The 16833-nt window shown below is 47.3% G+C and overlaps 2 protein-coding genes across 2 annotated transcripts in view; both read right to left on the minus strand.

Annotated features, from left to right (window-relative positions):
* The window catches only part of SLIT1 (slit homolog 1 (Drosophila)), a 220951-nt gene extending 212389 nt beyond the window's left edge, over positions 1–8562 (minus strand). The window contains exon 1 of the mRNA XM_006831197.1: positions 8137–8562. Coding sequence (XP_006831260.1) covers positions 8137–8360 — 224 coding nt within the window. The 5' untranslated portion in view covers positions 8361–8562. The remainder of the gene's footprint in view (positions 1–8136) is intronic.
* A 548-nt stretch (positions 8563–9110) lies between these two features.
* Positions 9111–16833, minus strand: part of ARHGAP19 (Rho GTPase activating protein 19) — a 142244-nt gene continuing 134521 nt past the window's right edge. The window contains exon 12 of the mRNA XM_006831456.1: positions 9111–9190. Coding sequence (XP_006831519.1) covers positions 9111–9190 — 80 coding nt within the window. The remainder of the gene's footprint in view (positions 9191–16833) is intronic.

Genomic DNA, 16833 nt, shown 5'->3' on the forward strand with positions numbered 1-16833 from the left:
GATCACTAGATCTAGCTTCTGAGGCACCTCTGGGTGGGTTTGAACCATCAACCTTTTGGTTAGTAGCCAAGTACTTAATTGTTTGCACCACCCAGGGATTCTAAAATCTCCATAAAAGGCATTATTGGAAAACTTGATGAAATTTGAATATGAACTTTGAATTAGATAGCATCACACTTCAGACATATGGTCAGGAGGGAACAGTCGCTGGAGAAGGATATCATGTTTGGTAAGGTGGAGGGTTAGAGAAAAAGAGGATGACCCCCAGCAAGATGGATTGGCCAAGTGGCAGCATCAATGGACTCAAGTGTGGCAACAGTAGTGAGGTGGGCCCAGGATTGGACAGTGTTTCGTTCAGCTTTGTATAAGGTCGTTGTAAGTCAGTACCGACTCGATAGCACCTAACAACAACAACATGGTACTGTGGTAGCATAGTGGTTACAAATCGGGCTGCTAATCTCACGGTCAGCAGTTCGAAACTACCAGCTGTTCCATGGGAGAAAGATGAGGCTTTCTACTCCCGTAAAGATTTACAACCTCGGAAACCCTGTACAGGGTCACTATGAGTCAGAACCAACTCCAGGCACACAACAACAACAAAAACAAATGGTGCTGTGGATCGGGCAGTGTTGCGTTCTGCTGTGCATAGGGTGGCTATGAGTCGGTACCAACTCGATGGCACCTGACAACAGCAACATGGTGCCGTGGATTAGTGCACTGAACTACAGAGTCAGTTTGAATCACAAGGTCGGCGGTTCAAGCACAACAGTTCAGCAGTTACTCCTCAGGAACCCTTATACAGGGTCACTATTGCTCAGAACTGACTCAAGGGCACTTAACAACAATTACATCAATTATCAATTTCATGATTTTGATATTGCTGCAGGTTAATGTGCTGGACTGTAAGGTCGGGTTGAACCAAAAGGTCTGTGGTTCAAGCTCACCAGCTGCTCCTTGGAAACCTTATAGAGGGTGATTGTGAGTCAGTACCAACCCAGCAGTATTCAACAACTGTTCTTAGGGAGTCCTGGTGTGGCACTGTAGAATGAGCACTGGACTGCTAACCACAAGGTCAGCAGTTCAAACCACCACTCGCTCCTTGGAAACCCTATACATGGTCACTATGAGACAGAACTGACTCAATAGCACTTAGAAACTGTAATTAGAAAATATACTATTTGGAGGAAGAAAGTTGCAGTGTCTCCAATCTACACTCAAATGGTTCAGCAAGAAGTTACAGGTATAACTAGAAAGGAACTCAACACAGAAGAAGTAAACAACACTGTCAATCAACTCGACCTCACAGATTTATACAGAGCACTCAACCCAACAGCTGCACAATACACACTCCATTCCAGTGCACAGGGAACATTCTCAATAAAAACTGCATGTATATGATATTGGATTTTTCCACAAACTTTGTGTAGCCCCCTCATATATACAAACGCATGTATGTACATGTATTATGAGTATACATACACACACATAGAGAGCGACAGAAAGAGTCGGTGTGGCACTATAAGTACTAGACTGCTAACTGCAAGGTCTGCAGTTCAAGCCCACCAGTCGCTCCTTGGAAACCCTCTACAGGGTCACTATGAATCATAATAGACTTGAAGGTACTTAACAACAACAACAATCTTGCCCTCACTTCACCTATTTGCCTAAGTTTTGCTCAAACGTCAAGGACTGGTTCAAATCCCACTTCCTCCATCACTAGAGCAATCCTTCCTTTACTATCTTTCACTCTTTTTTTTTTTATCTTTCACGCTTGATGAAAAATCTCATCACCCTCATTTAATAAATCCCTGGCTACACACCAGCCATTATCCTAAGCACTTTGCTGGGATTCTCTTATTGTACTTCACAGGCCTATGAGTTAAGTTCTATCATTGGCCCCATTTTGCAGATGAGGAAATCAAGTCTCCAGTGGCTTGCCCAAAATCTCTCATGTGGTAGTTGATGGAGCCAGGATTTAAACAGAGCCATTCTCACACCACAGCCTGCACTGGTACCCACTGTGATCTGTGTCCTCAGACACATGTTTGTTCTTTCATGGATAGACCTCACCAGCTCCCTGAGGAGAGGGTCCGTACCCCAACCTCTCTGACACTGTGCTTATGGCAGGTGCCCAACAGCTGTTTGTTGGCCACAGGCCGGGTTCCAAAAAGGAGAGCCAATTCTCCACCCCCAAGCCCAGCCCAGCTCCCTGGCTACTGCCCAAGGCCCGGCCGTCATCTGCTCTGGGTAATAAGTATTTGTATGGTGATAATTACAGCATTTGGGAAGAAAATCCCATTAAGCAAGAGCCCTGCCGAGCTGCTAATGCCGGCACAGAACTGAAGGAGGCAATTCCGCCAAGTGCACGTCTGCTCCCAATAATGCAGGAGCAACCCGTCCCAGACGCCTGCCCCAAAAGAGCACGGCCGCCCCTGCTGGCAGCCTCGGGCAGCCTGGCCAAGGTGGAGAAAGGGTCAGCCCAGCAATGTGCGTTCCAGGGCCCCTAGGGGACCCAGAATGTCACTGAAGGAAGAGAAGGGCAGGTGGGATTCAGCACTGAGTGATGCCCAAGTTCCTTTCACGATCTTGCGAGTCCCTGTCACCTTAATAACCATAATAATGCCACCATTTACAGGGCACTTGCCAGGCCTGGTGTACAGTGCTTGTTGTCGTATTATTGTGAGTCATTCTCCTGACCACCCTTCAGAGCAGGGTCTTTCATCGCCCCCCTTAGAGCACTTCTCTCCATTTACCATTACATGTTTCTTCTCCTATAATGTCATCAGTCTCTGTCTCCCTTCCTTGTTGTTGGTGTTGAGTGCCATTGAGTTGATTCCAGCTCCCAGTGACCTCATGTATCAGAGCAGAACTTTCCCCTAGAGTACCCTTGGTGGTAATCTTTATGGAAGCAGATCACCAGGGTTTTCTCGCAAGGAGCCACTGGGGGGTGGGGTGGGGGGGTGGGTTGGAACCTTTCAGCTAGCAGCCAAGCCCCACCAGGACTCCTATCTATCTCCACTGGCCCCACCAGGACTCCTATCTCTCCAGTGCTACACTGAAACTCAGGGAGAGAAAGGTGGTATCGGTTTTGCTCAGCACAATTCACTTGACACACGCAGCCCTCAGTAGACAGCTGTTGAATGAGTTACACCTAGAACATGCTCCAGCTGGTGAGTGGCCAAGCCGAGCCCCAGGACCAGGCCATCACCACTGTCCACCTGCAGACTCCCTGTGTGGCACCACTCTGTGCCCTGTCTCTAAATCTTAGGGAAGAGGACAAAGATGCCCAGGAACTGAGAAGCTGAGCAGACAGACTCTCGAAAGGCAGCTTGTAACCGTAGACAAAGCTCACACGCTTACCTACCGAGCTCTCTGGTGCCTCACCGTGAACCCCCACACCTTCATCTTGAGTTTCTCAAATAAAAAAAATAACAGTAATAGCACCTAATATTTGAATCACCCTTTATCCTGCATTTTTGCAAACTTAAAACCAAAAAAATTAAACTAGTTGTCATCAAGTCGACTCTGACTTACGCGACCACACAGAGCAGAACTGTGCTCCGTGGGGGTTTCAATGGCTGATTTTTGGGAAGTACATCACCAGGCCTTTCTTTCAAGCCACCACTAGGTAGATTTGAACCTGCAACCTTTTGTTTAACAGTCAAGTACTTTCTCTGTTCGTACCACTAGAGGACAAACAGAGGGTGAGCTAATCCTTGCAAAGGCCCTATGAGGTAGTAGGTGTTACCCCCAGAGGCAGAGGGAAAGTGGGACACTTTCTAAGCACAGCTTCCAGCCCTGGCAGGCATGTTCTCACTTAATCCTCATTATTAACCTACAAAGCTGCCATTACCCCATTGATTGATGGAGAGGATGCCTGGGTGGCACAAACTGCCCTTGACTGTTAAAAAAAGGTTGGAAGTTCAAACCTACTCAGCAGCACTGAGGAAGAAAAGGCCTGACCATCTGCTTTCATAAAGATTATAGTCAAGAAAACCCTGTGGTTCTACTCTGTAACATTTGGGGTCACCATGTTAGAGCTGACTCAAAAACACAAAACAACATAGATGGAGAAAGAGGTAAAGTGAGTCAACAGGGGTTCCGGGTACCAGTCATTCAAAGCTGGGGCTCCAATCCAGATCCCAGCTAGCCCGGTACACCTGCTACTAAACCAGAGCCTGAGCCTGTAGTGTATAGACCAGGCAGGGCCCCTGGTAGAGCCCACAGACTTAGCTGACCTCCTCACCCCACTCACCACCACCATCATCCAATCACTGCTGAAATTTCCAAACAAGGCCCACAGACAACCAGCCTCAGGGTGCCCGTGCCCTGGTGAACAGGACCTCCAGACTCAGCAAGGGGCCTCCTGGGCCTCTGCACATGCCCCAGCTGGGGCAGGGTGGACAAACTAGCAAGGAGGCAAAGGGGGCGAAGTGAGGAAGACAAGAGAGCAAGTCCTAGATCTGAGAGCAAACGGAAGGCAGCAGCTTTCCCAGGAGCCCTTCCTGCTCTCTGCATTCTCCATTGACAAGCCAAAGGACTCTGGGAATGTCTCTCCCGAAAGGGGCCTAAAGAGAGGGGAAAAGCAGTTCCTACACTTTCCTCACTCTCTTATCTCACTCTCCTGGACACGCTCGTCCAATACAGATGGAGTTTTCTTCTTGTTTCTTTGTTTGTTTTTTGAATTGTTGAGAACATACACAGCAAAACATTATAGCAATTCAACAATTTCTAGATGCACACTTCAGTGATGTTGATTACATTCTTCAACCACTCTCAACCTCCTTTTCTGAATTCCTACCCCATTAACATAAACTCACTGCCCCCTAAGCTTCCTAGCTGAGCTTTTGAGTTGGTGTTGTCAATTTGATTCCACTGTGATCACAAAGAGGGAAAACAGGGAACAGAATTTCAAATTCTCAGGAAATCCAGACTTTCTGGAGCCATCAAGGATGAACCCCTGAAACTATTGCCACGAAACAGTTTTCAAACCTTCAACCAAAAATAGCTCCGAAGTCTCCCTTTAATCCAGAAGATTTTTCTAATTAGAAGGGAAAAAAAAAGAAAGTTAAGCTCCTAGAGTGGAAGGGGAGGGGGGGGAAATGTCGAGAAGCAGGCCGGGTCCCTCTGAGCACAGGCCCTACAAAGAGATGAAGCTTCCCAGGCCTTCTGCCACCCGGCTCTGTATTTTAATTGTTCCATTACAGTGAATTATTTAGTATCCCTTTCCCACCCGGTCCACCAGCCCCATAACCCCTCTGGCTGAACCAATTTCCTCTGCAGCTCTGGGGCCTGCACAACCTCTTCCCAGAAGTCAGCGCAGCAAACCAATGACAGTTTCTGCCCATTTGTAGAGACAGAACCTGAGCCAGGAGTTATGGAATATGTGATCATAAAGTTGCCAGCTTCACAGGCTACTGTAGAAACTGTCCAGAGGGCAAAAAGGTAAATGCACAGCTGCGCTCTATAAAAATTTCACAGTCTGGAGAAGCTGCTGTTTCAGGCTCTGATACTGCACAACACCCATATTGATTAGAGAGAGCATTACCAGTTATTCCAAGTCCTCCTGGGTGCTCACCAAGGTCTCCTTCAGGATGCTCTTTTCCTTTTTAAATGGCTCACTCTCAGGCCTGCATATTGCAAAGGCAGGCCCCCTCTGCTCTCTGCATCCCAGTCTGAGAAGCCTTATGCACAGAGCAAAAGACCAGACAGCCACCCATCCCACTGCCAGGGCTGGACCCTGCAGTCTGCAGAGGAAAAATGTGAAACAGAGAAAGGCCTCCCCGACCCTTTCCAACCTCTTTCCAGCCCACTAGGTACAACATGTTTCCACAACGCGGAAATGCTGACCCATTCACACACTGGGGCAGGTACACTCATACCTGCAGCAGGCTTTTTGCTGCTGCCATTACTTCTGCCAGCACTGCCTACTCTCTCCCACTTGGCAAAATCTGACTCAACCACTGTCCTAGAAAATGGCCCAAACTCTGAAAAGCCTCTTCGTCCCAGAAAAGAGCTTCCCACCCAAAGCTCCCACTCCCAATGTTGTTGATCTGGCCATTTCTAAGAGCTTACAGCTAGATGTTCCCGGCCTGGTGCCTCGCCTCAGGTACCTTTGCCAAATTAAACAATGAAACTCCTCTCCAGATCCTATCATCATATTGGTTGGTACTCACTTAGAGGGCATCATAACATACATACAGTAACTTCAGTCCTCACAGGAACCAGACATTATGTATGTATCAGTAGCCCCATTTTCCTGATGTAGCAAGGCTCAGAGAAGTTAAGTAACTTGCCCAAAGTCACACAGCTAATAAACCTGCAAAGCTAAGGCTCCACCCCAAGCAGTGTGACTCCCAGAGCCCCAGCTCTTTCCTCTGAACTAGGAAATTTCATTTCCATATCATTCTGATGGCAAAAGGGCTTAGAGTTCATGAAAGTCTAAACAAACTCTGCCCTAAAAACTAAAGGTTTAAAAAAATAAACAACTAAAGATTTTGAGAGAGCAAGGACCCGGGCCTGGTGTCAAGATTTAAGTTCAAAAACAAAGAAGAGGGGCTAATATATCCCAGATCTAGGTTGCTACCAGGGTAACAGCTGCAGGATAAATACTCCACTGGACAGACAAGGGAACCAGGTGTGGAAAGTGACCCTGCACCCGCAGGGGTCCTCTGGACAAGCTTCTGTCCTCAGTTCCTCTCTAGGTCCACACAGGATAAGCATAGGCTAACCTGGGGGATGGCAAATCAGCCTGTCTTCACTCCCTATTCCCTCCTCAACCCACAGTACACACACGCTCATACACATACACACACCAATGACCATCCAGGCAAAGACTGCAAATTCTTCAAAACCTCCAAGGGAATTTTTCAGACTCAGTCAGAAAGAGTCTGGGACAAATGTGTCTTACTAATTGCTGACCTGGGTACAGAGTTTGATCCAGGAGACAGATCTTCCCAGGGTCAGATTTCTGCCTCTGACCAGCTGAGAGGTATGAAAATGTGCTCAAAAGTTATCAAAATCTGCCTGCTTTTCCTGCAAGCCCCTGCAGTTGCCCAGGAGTGCGGGAAGGAGTAAGCAGGTTTCAAGAGCACAGCAATCTTCTCCAAGGTCCAGTTCCAACATCTCCTAGTGGAGTAAGTGAGCCTCTGTGAGCAGCACAAAAGGGCCTGCATGTGACCAACCATCCACACACTCAGCCCACGCAGGGGCTCTCAGACACTGAGGGAGTAACTCAGATCCTGTGGATTCCACAGGAGAATCTCCCATAGCTAATTGTACAGGTCTGTAAACACACACAGGCTAGTCACACACACACACATGCTCTAAAGCTCAGTGGGCTTGGAAAGGGCTGAGTGTCTTCAAGAATTCAGAAGTGGTAGAGAACAGAGGGAAGAGAAATAATGAATAAAGAAAATTTGTCATGGTCAATTTCTTTGCCCTTGGGTCTCTGACTCCAAGATCCTGACCTCTTGGCATTACTCATGGAACTATAGACCATCTCTAGGTGCTGAATTTAACATACACAAACCCCAAACCCAAAGCCCTTAGGTCCCATTGTCTGTCTGGGTTGGGGACAGCTGGATATGAGGGAAGTGGCCAAGTGGAGGACCAATGCCTGACACCTGCAAGGAAAGGATACTTTAGGCTCTGGGACAAACAATAGGGAGACTAAAAGCTTCAACCCAATCCCACTCTGTCGCCCATCAGAGCCCAAACCCACACATCCAGCCCAGTACACATTCCAAGGTCCCAGTGCGCAAAAGGAGATCTTGTGCGCAGCGTGTGGGGGAAGCTTCCCTGTAGGTGACAGGAAGGCTTTCTGGCACAAATTCGCAGACACCCTGTAGGAATAAAGTGCTGGCGCAGTGGGAAGGGCCTGCCCGTGATGAGCGCGGGTGCAGGTGTGAGGATGGGAAGATGACAACCCCCGCGAGGATCGTTTGCATCCCGGAGAAAACGAAGCAACTGTGCCCCTGCTCCTGACTCGGAAAAGACCTCTCAGGCACTGACCCGTCTAGGAGCCGTGGAGCGGGGGCCCCAACAGTCCTGTTCCCACCCCCGGTCCTGAATTGCATTTGAGTGGGAGAGCAACCTTGGGGCTCCTACGGGCCAGCGGGTGGAGGCCATACTTACAGGCGCTCGGTGCTCCGTGGGATGTTCTTCGGGATGGCCTGAAGCCCCGTGCCATGGCAGTCCACCGTGGTGCCAGTGCAGGTGCAGAGGGCGGGGCACGCCGTCGCCCCCAGGCGCCACGCAGCTGCCCACAGCAGCAACCAGAGCTCAGGCCGGACGAGCCCCGTAGAGGAGCCCCTCCGGGGCATCAGCACCATGGTGCCCTCGCCGCGTCCCGCTTGCATGCCAGACGGCGTCAGCCTCTTACCATCCCCGTCCGGGGCCGCCTTCAGGTGCAGTCCCGGGGCAAAGCCACCGAAGAGATTGCGGATTTGTGCTCTGCGCCCTTGAGGGCAGGAAGGCACCTTGCTCCTCCAAGCGACGACGCCTGTGCGCGGTTGCAGGGAGGGCCCCTCGGCGGAGGGCGCTCAGCTCCTCTCCTGTTTCTCGCTGCCTGGGTCTCCCTCTCTCCCTCCCTCCAGCTCCCAACTGACTGCTGCGAGGAGGAAAATGGGCAGGCCCCGCGCGCGCACGCACCCCGCGCGCACACACACACTCACACACTCTCACACCCGCACGCTCGCCCCCACCCGGCAGTCATCCATCAATCGAAAAGCACACATCCAGGGCCAGACTCCTCCCCTCTCCCGGGCGCCCGGGCCCCCGCCTCCTGACGACCACTGGGCTGCGAGCCGCCTACAGTTTCAAAGGTGGAACCTTAGAGGCGCCGAGACCAGGCTGGGCTGCGGGGGAGGGGAGTGGAGCCCCGACTCAACCTGTCCGATGTGGGCCTTCGGCGGACACACACACACTAAGGACATAGACACTTAGACCCACGCACCTCGCCCGGGTGGTTCCAGCTGCCAGTTCAGGGAGGAGAGGGAATCTATTTTGTTGCCTGGACCCCCTCCCCCGGGGCCACAGCCAAGCTTCCCCCGACGACAGCGGCGGAAGCAGCCTCCAAACCCCACCAGACTTGCTTTGTCATATCTTTGTCATATCTTAGAGATGCCCCGCGCCCCAGGTGGCATCTCCAAGCCACCTACCTTCTTAGCCTTAGACCTCAGGGCAGAGCCTTGGGTGAAGGAGGACACAAAACCACTAGGGCAAGTATAACTCAATATACTCCTTCCTCAACACATTCTACACACGCACACACACACAAAGGCAACCGTCCCACTTCACAAAGAAGAACACTGAGCAGTAGCACCAGGTTAAAAATGACCGTGATTCGTACATTTGGTCACTGAGAAGATGCCATTTCTTCCTTTATAAAGCCATCAGCGGGTGCTGAAAACCTAGCTAATATCCAGCAGTGTTCCACCATCTCTGACAGGTGAAAACAGATCAAAACTAATATCCAGAAAGGGGTAAATATCATCAAAGGACAGCAGAGAGGGGGCTGTAGAAGGGCTGGGGTGACCTGCCCCCAAGAGAAGCACCCTGACCACCAAGATCAGGTCCCAGACCTTTAGCTCTCCCTTGGGTAGGGACTTTCTTATACTATGGAGCAGGTGTGCACACGGTTTTGGATTTGGGTGTGGAAGAGAAATCCAGGTCTGAAGATAATCCTCAAACCAAGAAAAAATGAAGGCCCTCCCCAGACCAGGGAGAGATATGGTTCTCTGGTGCTCCATAAAACTCAGGCATCATCTGTCTATTGGGCCAGCCCCCGGTGAAAGATTGCCGACAAACAGATAAGAAGAAAGAATTGAGCATCTCACATGAGCTGGCTACCTGGGTTTCCCTTTAGGAGAAAGCAAAAAGAGAGATGGGCAGGCACAGCGTGGATAAAATTGGAGTAGAAGAGATAGTCTAGGCTTCACAAGATTAAAGCCTTATCCCCCAACAAGTACCCAAAACTACTGGTTTTCCTTCATTTTTCTTTTCAATCTTGATGAAAATTTTGCAGTATCTCCACTATCACAGTCTAGATAAAGTTGTGACCAGTATCTGACAAGCTCACAATTAACATGACTGATTTTGTGGGGTTTGACACTTCCTTTTTTCCTTCTTGGAATGTTTTCACATCCCATCCCCATGGATTTCCATTCAGGGCCCCAGGTTCTTGAGCTTCAATCCAATGACAACTTGGGGGAGGGCACTCTCTAAGGGGTTCCAGTGTGGTAAAATTTTGGGGAACCTTCCCACAAATCTCTGGGTGGTGCAAATGTTAACACATTTGGCACTAACCAAAAAGTTGGAGGTTCAGATTCACCCAAAGACATCTTGGAAGAAAGCTGTTGTAATTCCCAAAAATCAGTCCTTGCAAATCCTGTGGAGCACAGTTCTACTCTGACACACACAGGGGTGTCATCAGTAGAATCTACATAAGAAAACTCAGCCATTGCAAATCCTGTGGAGCACAGTTCTACTCAGACACTCCTGAGGTCGTCATGAGTGGGGACGACTAGGCAGCAACCAATAAACTGGTTTCCACAAGTCAGGCTAGAGCTCCGCAGCCAGCAAGGTGGTCTCCCCTCTCTCTCTCACAAATTCCTACTCCTCCACCAGGACTCAACCACGCCTCCCCTCGGTGGTCTTCCCCAAATGTCTTAGCCTGACCTGAGTTAAATCCTCAAACTAAGGAGAACTTGGGCCTCTCTCTGCACCAGCTGCTTGGTTTCTTCCCTCTTTACGTGAAGGCTGAACTGTTTACTTAATGGGCTCCTCCAACACTCCGCCTGAGATAGAGACAGTTCACACTAGCTGCCTCACTTTGACACTTACCCCAGCACCTAACACTTAATAGGCCTGTCACAGATGACACTCAGACTGTTGAAGATATCTGATCTTCCATGTTCTGCTCCAGAGGATGGCACACACCACCACCACCCTCAGAAACTAAGCTTCATGTGAGGAAGGGGCAGAGTGTTGGTTCATCAGGCATATGCCCTGGAGTCTTCAGAGTGGTAGGATGAAGGGGCACAGGAGGGGTGGGAATGGGCAGGGGGCTATAAAATCGGCCCTGCCTGCAGTCCACAGGGCGACCCTCTACCCTAGAAGCTTCCAGACTAGCCTGGACAGTGAATCCCAAGCAGGCATGGCGCCAAGTTGTCACAGCCTGGCAAGACCTGGCCTTTCCTTTGAAGGGGGGTAGGAAACAGCCCCTCCCTCAGACCTGGGACAAAGACTCCCCTCGCCAGCCCATCACGGGAGGTCCTGCCCCAGCAGCCGGGCAGCTCCCCAACTTGGCTCCCATCCCCAGTTCCTCCACCCCAGAACCTGGCTGGCTCCCCAATTTAGGAGGCAGCTCGCCATGAATGAACGCAGCTCATTAACGTTCCCAGCACATTTACTCTTTAAACAACCGCCTGGCCAGCCACACCCCCCAAACCCCCTTTGTTTTTTCAATTTCCTCTCCCATGCCCCTCCCTCTGTTGGAGCTCCATCCCTGTAGCTGGGCCACCTGCTCCCTCCACACGGGTGAGGAGGCGGCAGGCCTGGTACAATGTGTCTGCCAGGAAAGCTCCACCAAGCCATCTCAGGGCAATCCCCTGAGGGAAATTAGGGTGGTCACTCCCATCCCCAACATATGAGCTTCCTCTGAATCCCTCAGCTGCACGTGCTTGTCCTGCAGTGGAGGGCATCCTCGGCTTGTGACTTGATGAGCGAGCCTCCCCCCCCCCCCCCCCCTCTAGTTTCCTGTGCAGGGTCCCCTCCCCCACCTCTACCAGCCTCTCCTGGAGCAACAAGAACCTGGAGAACGTGCATAAGAAGACTGAGAAGCACAGTGGTTTGTGTTTTCAAATTTCCAAAGGCAGAAATGAGAGAGAATGCCCACTATTCAGGTATGTTTTAAACACCATCTATTGAGTATCTTGGTGTGGCGCTGTGGGTTAGTGTACTGGACTGCAAAGTCAGTTTGAACTTCAAGGCCGACGGTACAAGCTCACCAGCTGCTCCTCAGAAACCCTATACAGGTTCGCTAAGAATAGAAACCAACTCAAAGGCACTAAACAACAATATTGAGTATCGCAGCTCCATATGATAAACACTGGACTGCAAACCACAAGTTCTGTGATTCGAGTCCACCAGACTCTCAGCAGAGGAAAGATGAGGCTTTCTGCTCCTGTGAAGATTTACAGCTTTCAGAAACCTATACGGGGTCTCTATGAGACTCGATGGCATTTAACAACAACAGTTGAGTATCTAGCTACTATGTGTCAGGCATTTTACCAAGCCAAATCCCACTGTCATCCAGATGATTCTGACTCATAATGACCCTGTGGGACGTAGCAGAACTACCCCGAAGGCTCTCGGGGTTATAAATGTTTATGAAAGCAGACTGCCACATCTTTCAACCACAAAGTAGCTGATGGGTTAGAACTGCTGACCTTTTGGTTAGCGCCCAGTGCTTAAACTATTGCACCACCAGAATCAGCAATTCAATAGGAAGTAAGACACAGGAAAAATGTTCACAGTCTTATGGGAGGACGGAAAGAGGACACAAGAAAGCCCATCTAGAATGATCAGTTTGGTTCCGATGATGTGGAATTGCAGAGGGAAGAACCAAAACCTAGAGTGTGTAGCACAGGGTTGGTCAGGAAGGTTTCCTGGTAGAGAAGACACTTGAACTGAGCCATGAAGGATAAACAGACTTCTGGCATGTCATCTGGAGAAGGACACCATGCTTGGTAAAATCGAGAGTCAGCAAGAAACAGGAAGACTCTCAATGAGATGGACTGACTCAGTGATTGCAATAGTGGACTCAAACATCTGAATGACTGTAAGGACGGTACACAACTCTCTCACTTGTGTAGAGAGTTGCTGTGGTTTTAGCTGATCCAATAGCACCTAACAACAACAAGGCAGAAAAACAGAAAGAAAGGCTTTTCCAACAAATGAAACTGCATGAGTGAAGGCACAGAAACATGGTGCAGACATGGCTGAGTTGTGGCAAGTTCTGAAAGGCTGGGGCATGGCAGAAGGTGCAGCAGGTTAGAGAGGTGATGGGGGCACAGCCCCGACGTCCTGGTGCAGCCCTTCTCTGCATTTACTAAGCTTTCAGAATCTCCTTGCCTGCTCCTGTGGTCAGTCATACATACACCTAGATTTGTGCTTGGAAATACACTATATTTGAAACCAGTGACGATGGCTGCTTCGGGGGGCAGGGAGGGACCTGGATGGTAGCAGCGGGACAGTTTCAGTGTATGATTTTTTTTACTGTTTGAATTTTTTACCCTGTGTTGGTTTGTTAATTGCCATCGAGTCCGTTCCAACTCATAGTGACTTTGTATAGGGTTTCTGAGGAGCAGCTGGTGGGTTTGAACCTCCAACCTTATTGTTCACAGTCCAGTACTTATCCTACTGGGCCATACCAGGAGTACTTTACTCTGTGTACTATGACTTAAACAAGTTCCAACACAACTAATACATTTTTTTAATCTCCTGGGGTGCTTAGTGTAAATGCTTATTTCTAGGGCTCACCCTAAACCTTCTTAGACAAAATCTGCATTGTTAGCAATCTGAGAGGGAAATGAGGCAGTAAGATTCTGATGCCGGTGGTCCCAGGGACCATGTGCTCTAAGAATCAAGACCTAGTATGTTGAGTTAATGAGTTTGAACTTGGACCTGAAAACTCTGGGGAGCCATTGAAGGAAGTGGACTGGCAGGGGAAGAGGGTATAAGGCTTGTCTGCCTTCCTCCTCTCTGGTTTTCATATACTCTTAACAAGAATGAAGCGCATCAAATGGAAAGATAACCACAGCACAATGAGGAACTGGTGGAGGAGGAGGCAGGAGTTATGTGATTTGGACGTATAGTAGCTTCAGTCACAAAATGTCAGAGCTGAAAGGAGAGTAAGAAATTACCAAATCCATGTGTACACTGAAAACTATAATACATTGCTGAAAGAAATTAAAGAAGATGTAAATAAATGGAAGAGCATCCCACTTCCTGGATTGGAAAATATAATATTGTTAAGATATCAACACTAATCAAAGTGATCTATAGATTAAACTGAATTCCTACAAAAAATTCGAACAATCAAGAATGGATAAACCAATTCTCCAATTTATGTGGAGTTGCAATCTTGAAAAAAAACAAAGTGAAAAGACTCACATGTCCTTATTTCAAAAGTACTATAAAACTATACAACACAAAGATACAATGTGGAGCTGTAGGATAAGCACTGGACTGCTAACCACAAGGTTGGCAGTTCAAACCACAAGCAACAAGAATAAAGCTACAGTACTCAAAGCAGTGCTGTATGGAAGGGATTGTAACCATGGCAAGGAAATGATATACAATGGGATCAATGTGAAGCTGATGTCTTCCCATGTAAACTATCACATAATTCACAATAAAGCATTAAAAAAAAAAAAAAAAAAGGACACCATAGGATTCCAGAGTAATGGTGGTGGTGGTTATGTGCTGTGGAGTCGGTTCCAACTCATGGTGACCCTGTACAGGATTTCCAAGGCTGTAAATCTTTACGGAAGCAGATAGCCTCATCTTTCTCCCATGCAACAGCTGGTAGTTTCAAACTGCTAATCTTGAGGTTAGCAACCCGATTCGTAACCACTACATTACCAGAGCTCTTTGTAATATGATTTCTAAAATCAGAGAAACAGCCCAGCAAGTCCACTCTTGGGTATATACCCAAAAGAAACAAAAACATATGTCCAGACATAAACTTGTACACAAATGTTTATGGCACTATAATTCACAATAAACTTATATACAGAAAAAACAACAACAACAGTGCTGTAATGGTGTAAAAATAGACTCACAAACCAGTGGAACAGAATGAAGAAACCAGAAATAAACCCAGACCCCTATGACCACTTGCTTTTTGAAAAGGGAACTAAGTTCATCCAATGGGGAAAGAGGACTCTTTTCAATAAATGTGCAAGGATAACTGAATCGCCACATAAAAAAGAATAAAGTTGGACCCATACCCACACCATATAGAAAATTAACTCAAAATGAATCAAAAATCTAAAACCATAAAACTCTTAGAACAAAACATAAGATTAATGCCTCAGGACCTTTGTCACTGGGTTCTTAGATATGAGCATCAAAGGACAAAGTAGATAAATTGGACTTCTTCATAATTAAAAACATTTGTGCGTTGGAAGATTTATTAACAAAAGAAAAAAGAAATCCTACAGAATGGGAGAAAATATTTTAAAACCATACATCTGATAAGGGTTTAACATCTAAAATGTATTTTTTTTTAAATTCCTGCAACTCAGCAACAAAAAGATAAACTGCTCGCTGTACAAGGATAAGTCCAAAAGCATTGCTATAAAATAATAGAAACCCTTATTAAATTAAAATATCAAAATGTAAAGCAACTGTTTCTCAGTATATCCTCCATATTGGACAAAACACTTATGAAGGCCTTCTTTCCAGGCCTCTAACCATTCCCTGAAGGATTCTGAACTCTTTGAGTTACACCAAATCAAGACAGCAGCTTGGTCATCCTCAAGGGACTCAAGTCAGGTTACTTTTAAATGTTCTTTGAGTTTGGGGAATAAAAAGAAGTCTAAGGGGCAAGATCAGGGCTATAGGGTAAATTGAATAAGGTTTCCCAATGAAAGTCTCATAGGACAACCCTTGCTATCCTCAAAGAATGAGCAGGTACACTGTCGGGATGGAAAAAAATTCCTTGGCACAATTTTCATCTTTCTCACCAATGCAATTTTCAATTTTCTTAAAATATCTTTACAATACGCCTCCATATTCATCACGTGTCCTTTTAGAAAATCTATCCAAAAACCCAGTCATCGTAACCCTCTGAGTTGGCCTTTCTGCAAACCAGTAGATCCCCTTGGAAGCCACTGTTTGGATTGGACCTTGCTCTCTGAACCGTTGTATTGGTAAATCCAAGACTTGTCCCAGGTTACAATTCATTCCATAAAATGGTCTTCACCAGCTTTAATCTTTCTTAAAAGACTGATGAAAAGATTAGCTCTTTGAGCTAGCTGAACTTTACGCAACGTTTTTGGCACACATAGAACCAAAAGTTTGCTGAGGCCAAGATGTTTACTAAAAATTAAAAATACCAAACCATGTGAAATCTCAACGTTACTAGCTCTCACATCATGTGGTATTTCTACAGTCTTCTTCCACCAACGTCTGGACTGCTGCCACAGGTTTTTCATTCGTCAAGGCAGCCAGCCTTCCCTTTCTTGGTCCACTTTTAAGGTCTTCCCAATCTCCCTTAAAATGCTTGATCCACCTAGAAACAATTGTCTTATGTGAAGCAGCATTCTCATAAAACTGTTACAAAACTACAACGATTTGGAACAATGATAACTTGAGTTTTGTTAAAATTTTTATATTAGCCCTGACCTCAAAATCATTTTTTCCACAGCACAAAATCTATCCTTTTATTATTATTTTTTTTTCTTTTGAAGACATCTAACAAGACTAAGACAAGTGTATGACTAGGAAAACTTGTCTGCAATCATTCACTGATCTCAGAGACATGTTTAAACACATTTTGTTTGGACTAAACCTGTGCATATATGAACTAGAACCCTATAGCAACACTTTTTTTACTTACCCTCACATATAAATATGTTGTTGTTGTTACTTGCCGTCGAGTTCGTTCCGACTCATAGTGACCCTGTATAGGGTTTCCGAGGAGCTGCTGGTGAGTTTGAACCACCGACCTTTGCAGTTCAAATCGACCTTGCAGTCAAGTGCATTACCTTATCCTGCAGTGCCACAGTAGGACTCTCTCTCTCTCTCTCTCTCTCTCTCTCT

Source organism: Chrysochloris asiatica, unplaced genomic scaffold, assembly GCF_000296735.1.
Source record: "Chrysochloris asiatica unplaced genomic scaffold, ChrAsi1.0 scaffold00003, whole genome shotgun sequence".
NCBI classification, from domain to species: domain Eukaryota; kingdom Metazoa; phylum Chordata; class Mammalia; order Afrosoricida; family Chrysochloridae; genus Chrysochloris; species Chrysochloris asiatica.